The sequence below is a fragment of the Papio anubis genome, chromosome 10, assembly GCF_008728515.1.
Source record: "Papio anubis isolate 15944 chromosome 10, Panubis1.0, whole genome shotgun sequence".
In the NCBI taxonomy this organism is placed as follows: domain Eukaryota; kingdom Metazoa; phylum Chordata; class Mammalia; order Primates; family Cercopithecidae; genus Papio; species Papio anubis.
In genome coordinates this window covers 91,634,985-91,647,687 of record NC_044985.1, presented here as the reverse complement: position 1 = coordinate 91,647,687, position 12,703 = coordinate 91,634,985, and the positions used below count along the sequence as shown (strand labels likewise).

Below are 12,703 nucleotides of genomic sequence, written 5' to 3'. Positions count from 1 at the left end.
CTCCAAGAGGGACTTGGACCATGCTTTGTTTCCTACACTGCCTCTTCCTTTGATGCTAGACGAGTATCACAAGCACACACTCCTTACCACTGAAGAAAGAGGAGCATGGGATAGCTCTTCTTTTACTGCTTCCACACTCTGCATGTGTGAGAAGCCTGTGGCTCTGAAAGAAACTAAGAAATAAACTATCCTAACCAGAAATGACCAGCTCAAGACAGATGAAAGTCCACACAAGCTTCGAAAATGCAGCTTACAACCCCCCATTCTGTGTTGTGCTGCATTACTTCAAATATTACAGAACCCCTACTTCTTGTATTCTTGTTGAAATAAACTGAAAAACCTAGCTGTGTACGGCTTTTTAGCAAACAAATTAGGATTTAACATAATTTTAAGGAAGATAAACAGGAGTACAGAAAAATACAACAGTTCTGATTCTCATCCTAAAACAAGCAAGGCAAGGAAAATGTACATAAGTTTCGCTTGCTGAGGCTAACCTTCTGGGAAACACCATAGGGCATGTTTACATTTACATTACATTAGGATGGAAAAGTTAATAGCTTAAAAGTTCTGAGTAGCATAAATTTGAATGTGATAGGCTCATGTGGTTAGAGCATTGTATAAAAGGAAGCCAAAATCACAGATTCAATCCCTGTATACAAACTGATTTTTTAAAAAATGTGTTCAAATGAAACCAAGCTGCAGCTTAAATCCTATCGTTCATCTTTAAAATGTACTCTTTTGGACAAGGGAAAGAGGTCAAAGAAGTGTGTAGAAATAAGTATAAATCCATGATACTGGTCGGGCGCGGTGGCTCACGCCTGTAATCCCAGCACTTTGGGAGGCTGAGGGCGGACCACTAGGTCAGGAGTTCGAGACCAGCCTGGCCAACATGGTGAAACCCCGTTTCTAATAAAAATACAAAAATTAGCCGGACGTGGTGGCTCATGTCTGTAGTCCCAGCTACTTGGGAGGCCGAGGCAGGAGAACTGCTTGAACATGGGCGGTGGAGGCTGCAGTGAGCTGAGACAGCGTCACTGCACTCCAGCCTGGGCAATAAAGGCACTCCGGCCTCTTAAAAAAAAAAAAAAAAAAAAATCAATGTTACTAAATCAGGTGGCCATTAATTGTGTTGATAAAAAGGTGACAAAACCTGTAAATAGAAGGTCTACATGTTATTACTAAACAATCACAACTAAAAGAAAGTATATCACATATTAAAATAAGTGAACATATGAAAAGAAAAATTTAAACTAATACATCAGTTCTTCTAAATGCCTTCTATAATACATCCAATAAAATAGAAACAGTTTTCAGTCTTTTCCTTGGAAGGAAAAAACAGTTTTGTCTTACCATCTGTTTGAGATTTGCTCAGGAAAATTGTGCTTGCCCTTGGATGGTCAGAAGGGTTTGACTCCAAAGCTAAATCTATAGAAGAGGAGGAAAAAAATGTGATACTTTAGGTGAGTAGAAAAGATGATTTCTGAAATTAGATACACATCCATTTTAATCACTTTTAACAGTCTTCAGAGAAGTTTTTAGTAATAAATATGACGGAAATAAAGACAACAATACAGAAATACTCCTGGGGAATGCAAAACTGTAGAATCTCTCCACACACGTGGACAAAACCAGGCTGTGTCAGAGACTTTTAATAAAAAATCTGTGCCTAAACAATCTGGTACAAATGTTACATGAATCATATACATACCCTCCCCTCCTTCAACTTATCGAATAGAAATATAACCACACTCTCCTCTCTGCTGCTATTACTAGCACATTTCAAGAACAATCTCAAGTAGCAGGCGATGCTGTGGCCAGTTACCGTTAGGCACTAGCTCAATACATCAAATATGGTTAAAACAAAGAGTTGTTTTTGGCAAATGTTCTTTAGACAATCAAATGGCTAATTCTAACTCCATTCAACAAGTGAACTAATTTAGTTAGCTGTGGTTTTTTGGGGGGCTATTCATCATGGCAGATTTAAGAGGACTGAATAGAAGTTCTGTGTTCTAATATACAGGAACATGTTAGAAAATTATTAACTTTTGCCCTCAATTTCTCATTTCTTCCTTCTAACAGTATGGTTAATTTGGTGTTACATCAAGAGTATGTTTTTTTTTTTTTTTTTTGAGACAGAGTCTGGCTCTGTCGCCCAGGCTGGAGTGCAGTGGCCGGATCTCAGCTCACTGCAAGCTCCGCCTCCCGGGTTTACGCCATTCTCCTGCCTCAGCCTCCCGAGTAGCTGGGACTACAGGCGCCCGCCACCTCGCCCGGCTAGTTTTTTTGTATTTTTTAGTAGAGACGGGGTTTCACCGTGTTAGCCAGGATGGTCTCGATCTCCTGACCTCGTGATCCGCCCGTCTCGGCCTCCCAAAGTGCTGGGATTACAGGCTTGAGCCACCGCGCCCGGCCTAAGAGTATGTTTTGAAGCAGATCTTAGGGCTGTTTCTAAAAAATTTTGCCCCTATCTATGTCATGATAAATCTGCCTGTAGTTCACCATGCACCAAAGTTGGATAATATATTTAGGTAAGACTACAAAACAGACTCTTAAATTTTCATGAAACAAACTTTGCCATTATATGGGATAATAAAAACTGTCATGAGGGGAAAAAATAAAATCTATGGTATTCTTCAGCAAAGTCCTTTTTTTTTTTTTTTTTTTTTGAGATGGAGTCTTACTCTGTCGCCCAGGCTGGAGTGCAGTGGCACAGTCTCGGCTCACTGTAACCTCCACCTCCCGGGTTCAAGCAATTCTTCTCCTGCTTCAGTCCCCCAAATGGCTCGGATTACAGATGCCTCCCACCAGGCCAGCTAATTTTTGTATTTTTAGTAGAGACGAGATTTTACCATGTTGGCCAGGCTGGTCTCAAACTCCTGACCTCAGGTGATCCACCCACCTCAGCCTCCCAAGGTGCTGGGATTACAGAGGTGAGCCACCGGGCCCAGCCCAGCAAGGTCCATTTCAAGCCACTTATCTTAACCAATCTTGTAAGAAACTGGGCCAAGATCCATAGTAACAGTTAAAGCGGTATTTCCCAAAACTACATATTAATATAATTGCTCTACTTTTTAAAAAGCGATTTAGTGGTCAAATGACAATATACTCTTACAAAATCAAAATGCACATTGATATATTAAAAACTAATCAGTCTAGTAGTGATTACTGTCGAATTCAGCATTTCACAAATTTATCTACCTAGAATCCTTTTCTCTCTTCCAAGTAATTTGGTTAGAATCTTACATGAATATAATTTTGGGACTTCCTGGTTAAAAAGAATTATGAATCATCCATTTTAATAGTACTGCCAGATCACTAAAAACTTACATACCTAAACCAATTGCTTTATTCTCCATGGAAATTCCTTGACTGAACTTTATTAAAATGTTTTTGGAGAAAACTATTCTTATGTAAAAGACCCACACAAAAATTATGTTTAAAGTTTTTCCACATCTTTAAAAAATGATGTGACAATGTTAAATTACTTGGAAAAATAAAATCACTTGTGCACAAAATGACAGGCAGAGACTTTCACAACTGCCTCTACCTAAGGCTTCTTCTTCTTTTTTTTTTTTGACAGAGTCTCACTCTGTTGCCCAGGCTGGAGTACAGTGGTGCAATCTTGGCTCACTGCAACCTCCACCTCCTAGGTTCAAGCGATGCTCCTGCCTCAGTCTCCCAACTAGCTGGGACTACAGGCATGCATCACTATGCCCGGCTAATTTTTGTATTTTTAGTAGGGACTGGGTTTCACCATGCTGGCCAGGCTGGTCTCAAACTCCTGACCTTGTGATCTGTCCCCCTTGGCCTCCCAAAGTGCTGGGATTACAGGCGTGAGCCACCACACCCAGCCTCTACCTAAAGCTTCTAAAAGGATTCCTGACTACTTCCTTTCAAAAAGAAAGCAAATATACTACCACCATTTGAATCTAAAAAATAACTAATGTTTACAGAAGAAGCCATATTACGAATCAGTACCCACGTCATGATAAATTTAAACAGGAATTTTCAATGGAAGTCCAGGAAAATTAAGTACCAAAATCAAAGAGGAGGAGGCTTCACACACATACCACTCTACCCACCCCCACCCCCACCAAACCAAGATGTGCTACTATGTAATATGAATTTCTTAAATATAAGAAAACCAAGATGTGCTACTGTGTAAATATAATAAATATCCAAGGCGGCTGGGCATGGTGGCTCATGCCTGTAATCCCAGCACTTTGAGAGGCCAAGGCTGGCGGATCATGAGGTCAGGAGTTCGAGACCAGCCTGATCAATCCAATGAAACCCTATCTCTACTAAAAATACAAAAAAATTAGACAGGCGTGATGGCATGTGCGTCTAGTCCCAGCTACTCGGGAGGCTGTAGCAGAAGAATCGCTTGAACCCAGGAGGCGGAGGTTGCAGTGAGCCAAGATCATGCCACTGCCCTCCAGCCTGGGCGACAGAGTGACACTACATCTTAAAAAAAAAAAAAAAAAAAAAAAATCCAAGGCAGCTAGCATAAAAGAAATGAAAAGATATAGAGAAAAAAGCCAAATTAGCCCAAGAAACAAGCTGGCACTCCCTCAACTCAGGGGTTTTAGGGTGGACATGTGACTTACAGCTGGCCAATCAGTTACATTTCTCTTGGGACTTCCCAGGAACCAGAGGATAAAGGCAGGGCTGTACTCTAGCACTGTTAGACAGCCAGGAGCTGCCACCTGTGGTTCCCTCTGCCATCATGAAGGGTGTCTTTTCAGGAGAGATCAACAGAAGAGCAGAACTGAGACAAGTTCTGAGATCACTTAATTCCCGGGTCAAGTAGTCCCTAATTGACTATGTGAATCCCTGGTTATACAATTTTTTTTTTAATTTTTAACTATTTTGAGATAGATTTTTTGAACTTGCAAGTAAGAGGCCTGGTTTATGAACAATACTGATGTGATCACACTAAAGGTGGGGATAGACAAAAGCTTCTAACTCATTCCTTTAATAACTTATGAACAGAAATTTGCAAGAGTCAAAATAATGCTTCATTTGCAAATTACAAACAAACAAATTACAAATTATAAACTCACAAACATTACTTTAAGTTGCTTTCCTTTTTTTTTTTTTTTTTTGAGACAAAGTCTCGCTCTATCACCCAGGCTGGAGTGTAGTGGCCTGATCTCAGCTCACTGCAACCTCCACCTCCCAGGTTCAATTCTCCTGCCTCAGCCTCCCAAGTAGCTGGGACTCCAGGTGCATGCCAAATGCCAACATATCCGGCTAAGTTTTGTATTTTTAGTAGAGACGGGGTTTCACTATGTTGACCAGGCTGGTCTCGAACTCCTGACCTCATGATCTGCCCGCCTCAGCCTCCCAAAGTGCCAGGATTACAGGCATGAGTCACTGTGCCCAGCCTTAAGTTGCTTTTCTTATGCATGTTAAAAAAATAGCTCTAATCCATATACAACTTACGTCTTATTTTACAAATGATCTCCACTCCAATGGAGAATATTTACTGTGCAATGGATAAATGATGGTCCATCAAGTGTTATTCCTATACTCTACTCAGCCAATCCCATATTGTTGCGGACTTAGGTACTTACAAAGCTCTGCTCTTAGGAGGAAAACCTTCAATTTTATGGTATTTTAAAATTATTTTTAACGCCGGGCGTGGTGGCTCAAGCCTGTAATCCCAGCACTTTGGGAGGCCGAGACGGGTGGATCACCAGGTCAGGAGTTTGAGACCAGCCTGGCTAACACGGTGAAACCCCGTCTCTACTAAAAAATACAAAAAACTAGCCGGGCGAGGTGGCGGGCGCCTGTAGTCCCAGCTACTTGGGAGGCTGAGGCAGGAGAATGGCGTGAACCCGGGAGGCGGAGCTTGCAGTGAGCTGAGATCCAGCCACTGCACTCCAGCCTGGGCGACAGAGCAAGACTCCGTCTCAAAAAAAAAAAAAAAAAATTATTTTTAAAATCTCCTTAGGAAAGATTTTTCACAAAAGTGGGATAATCAGACCAAAAGGTCAGATTGTTTTCATCACTCAGTATATAGTGCTCAGTTGCTTTCTAAAGGAGTTAAGGGTATATTAGGATATAATGCCACCAGTTATATCAGTTTTAGCTTTGGATGTTTAAAAAAAATTCCTATTGATGTGAATGAGGAACATCACCATGGCTGTAACTGGCATTTATTTATTTGATACAATTTCCTATATAACTTGCACTAACAAATACCACACAATGCTATTTTACAGAATGGACATTTAAGCCATTAGGCTGAGGCAGGAGAATTGCTTGAACTCGGGAGGCGGAGGTTGCAGTGAGCCGAGATGGTGCCACTACACTCCAGCTTGGCGACAGAGCAAGACTCCGTCTCAAAACAAAGCAAAACAAAACAAAACAAAACACTCCTAAGAAAGTTTGAAACTAGAAGAAATGGTTTTTGATATCATGGTTAGGGATTATGTCTAAAATTGTATTTTAAGACCCACCATTTTTGTATTATCAATTTAAATTGCAACTTAATTTGAAAGCATGATAGTATGATGGGTGGCAAGTAAGACAAAAAAAATTAAACTCGGGTCTTAATATAAACACCCCTCAGGAGAAGAAATCTGTAAGATCCACTGACATTGAACACTGTTTTTCCTTGAATCTATCAGCCATCTCAATTTCACAGATGTTAATTAAAAATGTAAAAATATGGAACTTAGAATAAATGAAATGCATTACTGAAGGCCAAAAGTGTAAAATTATGCAATTGTAAACTGTAAAGAAATGATTTTTCTTGTCAATATATTAAAGGGAGAGGGCAGCAACCAAGAAAGTAACTGACAGAAGCAGCATATTTCAGAGAAAGAGACTGATTTCAACATACTGATTTCAATATATCCCAATTAAACAGGAGATATCAGCAGTTTCTGGGCCAACTGCTAGGCATCTGTTTGTTTAAAGGCTTACTGCATTTACTGACCCGCTCTATCATAATGCACAATGTATTAGTCTTAGGTCCATAACACAAACATTTCAAACCTCTCAATTATGATGTAAAGTATGAGATTTTATCTAAGTCACACGTTCCACCCATCAGGTAAGTCTTACTTGATGGGTCTTGAGCTGCCCTGCCTCATCTGAGGTCACACAGTACACAGCCAAGCTCCAATCTCATGCTCACTCATGCCTTGTTTCTGCTTTCCCAGCTTCTGACAACCCCAAATCTGGTTTCCAAACCACTTCTCTACCTCCTTCTATGTCAGCGTTCACTCTTGCTTTAACTGACTTTTACTCCTCAATCTATGTTTTAGTGATTGTGACTGAGCTGTGACACTTCATATGCTATAGTATACCTTTCTCCCTTTATGTATTTCTGGGATTACAGATGTACTTCTTAATAGCACTTAACTCCTTTTTTAGACTTTTAAGAACATTTCTGGGTGGAGTGCAGTGGCTCACACCTGTAATCCCAGCACTCTGGGAGGCTGAGGCAGAAGGATCACCTGAGGACAGTTCAAGACCAGCCTGGGCAACACAGTGAGACCCCCATCTCTACAAAAATTTTTTTAAAAGATCAGCTGGGTGTGGAGGCACATGCCTGTAGTCCCAGCTATTTAGGAGGCTGAAGTGGCAGGATAGCTTGAGCCCAGGGATTTGCGGTTACAGTGAGCTCTAAGGGCAGTACTGTGCTCCAGCCTGGGCAACAGACAGAGTTGAGACCCTGTCTCCTCCAGAGAAAAAAAAATAAAAGTCTGGGTTATAAGTACCTCCATTTTTCATTATCCAATGTTACTATTTTAACTCTAAAGCTTTATTAACTGAAAAAAAGGTGGAAAAATGGCAGTATCCAAAGAAGTCCATGAGTCATTCTATAAATTCTAATCCTATATGCCATATATCTGAAATTTACATTCTTGATCTATCAAGCCTTTTTTTTTTTTTTTTTTTTGAGACAGAGTCTCACTCTACCGCCCCCCAGGCTGGAGTGCAATGGTGCTGTCTCAGCTCACTACAACCTCTGCCTCTGGGGTTCAAGCGATTCTCCTGCCTCAGCCTCCCAAGTAGCTAAGACTACACACACGTGCCACCACGCCCAGCTAATTTTTGTATTTTTAGTAGAGACAGGGTTTCACCATGTTGACGAGAATGGTCTCTGTCTCCTGATCTCGTGATCCGCCTGCCTCAGCCTCCCAAAGTGCTGGGATTACAGGCGTGACCCACCACACATGACCATACCAAGTCTTATCTTTTTAAACCTTGGAAAACGTAGTCCCAGCTACTTGGGAGGCTGAAGCAGGAGGATCACTTGAGACCAAGAAGTGGAGGCTGCAGTGAACCATGATCACACCACTGCACTCCAGCATCAGCAACAGATAAAGACCATCTCAAAAACAAAAAACAAACTAAAAAACTTTGGAAAACTCAATTTACACCTCTCAAAGCCTGTCTTCTTATATGTAAAACAAGTATAATTCCTATACTACCTAACTCAAAATATAGTGAGAATAAAATGAAATGCAAGAGCAATTGCGATAGGCCAGGTGCAGTGGCTCACATCTGTAATCCCAGCATTTTGGGAGGCTGAGGTGGGCAGATCACCTGAGGTCAGGAGATCAAGACCAGCCTGGCCAAGATGGTGAAACCTCATCTCTACTAAAAATATACAAATCAGCTGGGCGTGGTGGCACATGCCTGTAGTCCCAGCTACTCAGGAGGCTGAGGCAGGAGAATTGCTGGAACCCAGGAGGTGGAGGTTGCAGTGAGCTGAGATCGTGCCACTGTACTCCAGCCTGGGCAACAGAACTAGACTTCATCTAAAAAAAAAAAAAAAAAAAAAAAGCAATTGCTATATACCACATAATGCACAATAAATTACAAAACAAAGTTTTCACAAATTAAAAGCAAAAGTGAACAGTTAGCATTTATTGGAAAGCCCATACCAAAATAACATCTTGAGGAAATATGCACTTTGGCTACCCCTGAAATTAAGGGAAAAACAGTCTCACACCACCACCAAGAATTCCTTTCAGTGTGGTTGTTTTAAATAAGCAAATACATATTATTCGTTACAGTAATATAAGAAATAAGATTACTGTTCTCCTCCTCGTTTTTTTCATGTAACATATCCTGGATATCTGGGTATCACGCCATAGCCATAGCAGTAAAGAGAGATTTGTTGTTTTTTTTTTTTATAGTTCTCCTCTGTGTGGATATAACAGTTTATTTTACCAGTTTCTAACTAGATATATTATTTCCAATATTTAGCTACTGAAAATAATGCAACAGAGCCTTATGCACATGTTATTTCATATTTATGGGGTATGCCTTCAGGATAAATTCCTTGAAGTAGAATTTCTGGATTAAATGTATTTGCAATGTTTGTGATTATGCCAAATTCCCCTTCACAGACTCAAACCACTTTGCATTTTCACCAGCAATATACGAATGCAACTCTCTTTGCAGCCACACCAAAGAATGTATTGTCAAGTTTTTGGCTCTTCTCCCAACAGCAGAGAAGTCACAGCATAGTTTTCATTTGTATTTCTCTTAAGTGTGAAGCTGTGTTTAAGGATCACCTGCATTTATTTTTCTATTCATCACTTTGTTACCTACTTTTGCAGCTAGTCTGGTTTTTTTTTTTTTTTTTTTTTTGAGACAGTCTCACTGTCACCCAGGCTGGAGGGCAGTGGCGCAATCATAGCTCACTGCAGCCTTGAACTTCCTGGGGTCAGGAGATTGTCCTGCCTCAGCCTCTTGAGTAGCTAGGACTATGGGTGTGTGCCACCACACCTGGCTAATTTACTTTTTGTAGAGGTAGGGTCTCAGTATGTTGTCCAGGCTAGCCCCAGCCCCCTCCGGGGCTCAAGCAATCCTCTTGCCTCAGTTTCCCAAACTGCTGGGATTATAGGCATGAGCCACTGTCTGGTCTTTTTCTTAAACAACTGAAAATATTGGCCGGGTGCGGTGGCTCACACCTGTAATCCCAGCACTTTGGGAGGCCAAGGTAGGCGGATCACGAGGTCAGGAGAGTGAGACTATCCTCACTAACATGGTGAAAACCTGTCTCTACTAAAAAATACAAAAAATTAGCCGGGTGTCGTGGCATGTGCTTGTAGTGCCAGCTACTAGGGAGGCTGAGGCAGGAGAATCGCCTGAACCCGGGAGGCAGAGGTTGCAGTGAGCAGAGATTGAGCCAGCCTGGGCGACAGAGTGAGACTCCATCTCAAAAAAAGAAAGAATTAAAAATATTTCCCAGAATTAAAAAAAATCCTCCAATGGTTTCCTATCAAACTAGAGTCTATATTCTTTGCCAAGGCCCACTATGCATACATGGACTTAACCCACCATAGTCCTGGCATCCTTTTCACTCTTCAGCAGCCACCCTGTATCTTTCTGTCCTTTGCCAAAAACAAGTTTGCTCCCATTCAAGGAACTCCAAAGTAACTATCCATCTGCGTGGACCCCTGGCTCTCGCCAACCATCCTCACAAGGCTCCCTTCTCACTTTTAGGACTGCTCACAGGTCACTTAAGGAGAGCAGCCATCTTTCATCCCCACAACCCCCATGTAACTGTCCTCCTCCCCAATCCATGACCCTATTATACTTTATTCCCCAGCACCTCACCACCTCATTCCTGATTATTCATATATTATCTATCCCTAGCTCCCTCTAGAATGTAAGGATCAGAGTTAGGATGAGGCTCTGTCTTGTATACCACTGTTTTCCCTGAATCTGGAACATAGCCTGGCCACCTAAAGGTACTCAATAAACATGTTTCAGCACCCCCAAAACTAGTCAAGTTTCTCCCAGTTTTCCCACATCTTGTAAGACTTCTTCTAACATTCTCTCGATTTGTCATCTAAGACAGCATCAAATCTTTTAAAGTGGTAGCCATTCAGAATTAAAGATGCAAGATAGGCTACCAAGAAACAAAGATATTAAATGATGAATTCAAATGTCCAGGAAAAAGTCAACGCTAACTCCAATTTGGCATAAAAACATTTAACACTAAAATATCTTAACTACAAAAATGACTCAACCCATAGATTTAACTTCATTCTATAGGGAGGTACAGCCATCAATCATCAAAATGTATTTTGGTACCCCTGAAATCAAATGTAATGAGTCTGTGTATGATGTTACTATAAAAGATGCCCATTCATAAAGGATAGGTAAATGATACTCCAACCATCTGATGGTACACTAAGCAGTTATAAAAAGGCATGCGACAGAGCAGGGTGCCCTGGCATGGAAAGATATACTGGAGCACTCTCTGGATGTCAAGCAGTGGTTCAGGAATTTATGACATTATTTCACTGCTATAAGTTATGAAGCAGCTCATATAGAATGATCTCATTTTTCTAAAATAAAATGTTATATTCATACGCATACAAAAAAATCAAAAAGTCAATACCAAAATATTAATCAAAGTTAACTCAGTATTCTGAGTATAATCAATGACTTTTCTGTATTCTCCGAGTCTTTTACATCAAACATATCATTATTCAAAAAAGCAAAAAAAAAGGGGGGGGGGGCTTAAAATAGCTACTGGAAAGAGGAAAGATCTGTTGCTCAGAGGTTTTTCCACATCACATTGCCAATTCTTTCCCTACCTTCACCCATCAAGGGAAGGGAATAGAAAAGGTCACTTCAGAGAGCGCCTTTAGTCAGCAAATTAGCAAACCTCCTAACATCAGAACATAAAAGGCTCTATGAAAAGTCGAGAGTATTAATAAAATTGGACAATAAGATCTTACTATCTTGTGTTACTGATACTACCGTCAGTTATGTTAGACATACCATTAAATAAAGGCATGGTAGTAGAAAATACTTTTGAGCCTATCTGAAATGTTTAGTAGGTTCCTAGGAGCATCTCTTTGAAACAGCTTGACCAGACCAGGCGTGGTGGCTCACGCCTGTAATTCCAGCACTTCGGGAGGTCGAGACAGGTGGATCACCTGAGATTAGGAGTTCCGGACCAGCCTGGCCAACATGGTGAAACCATCTCTACTAAAAACACAAAAAATTAGCCGGGCATGGTGGCACACACCTGTAATCCCAGCTACTTAGGAGGCCGAAGTAGAGAATCGCTTGAACCCAGGGGGCAGAGGCTACAATGGTGAGCCAAGATCACACCATTCCTCTCCAGCTTGAGCAACAAGAGCAAACTCTTCCAAAAAAAAAGGTTACGCAGCGGCTCACGCGATTCCAGCATTTGGGAGGCCAAGGCTGCTGGATGGAGGTCAGGAGTTCAAGACCAGCCTGCCAACATAATGAAATCTCGAGCTCCTGGCTTGTAACAGCCAGGCCTGCTGGGCATGGTGACACGCCGTAATCCCAGCTACTGGAGGTTTGGCGCAGGAGAATCACTGAACTGGGAAGCCAGAGGTTGCACTGAACTGAGTTTGTGCCACTGCATTCTAGCCTAGGCAAGAGTGAAGCTCTGTCAAAAAAGAAAGAAACAGCTTGAAGAACAAAGCCGAGCAAAATTTATGTATGATTTTTGTTTAAGTAACAAAAATAATTCTTCATTGTAGAAAAGCTAAAATTTTTTTTTTGTTTTTTTTGAGACAGAGTCTTGCTCCATTGCATAAGCTGAGCGCAGTGGCACGATCTCAGCTCACTGCAACCTCTGCCTCCCAGGTTCAAGCGATTCTCCTCCCTTAGCCTGCTGAGTAGCTGGGATTACAGGCGCCCGCCACCACACCCAGCTAATTTTTGTATTTTTAGTAGAGAC

The 12,703-nt window shown here is 41.3% G+C and overlaps 1 protein-coding gene across 2 annotated transcripts in view; it reads right to left on the bottom strand.

The window, feature by feature from the left end:
- CCNYL1 (cyclin Y like 1) overlaps window positions 1-12,703 on the bottom strand; it is a 46,375-nt gene that overhangs the window by 30,088 nt on the left and 3,584 nt on the right. For both annotated transcript variants that reach the window (XM_017946882.3, XM_017946883.3), the window contains exon 2: window positions 1,351-1,425. In XM_017946882.3, the coding sequence (XP_017802371.1) occupies window positions 1,351-1,425 (75 nt within the window). The remainder of the gene's footprint in view (window positions 1-1,350; window positions 1,426-12,703) is intronic.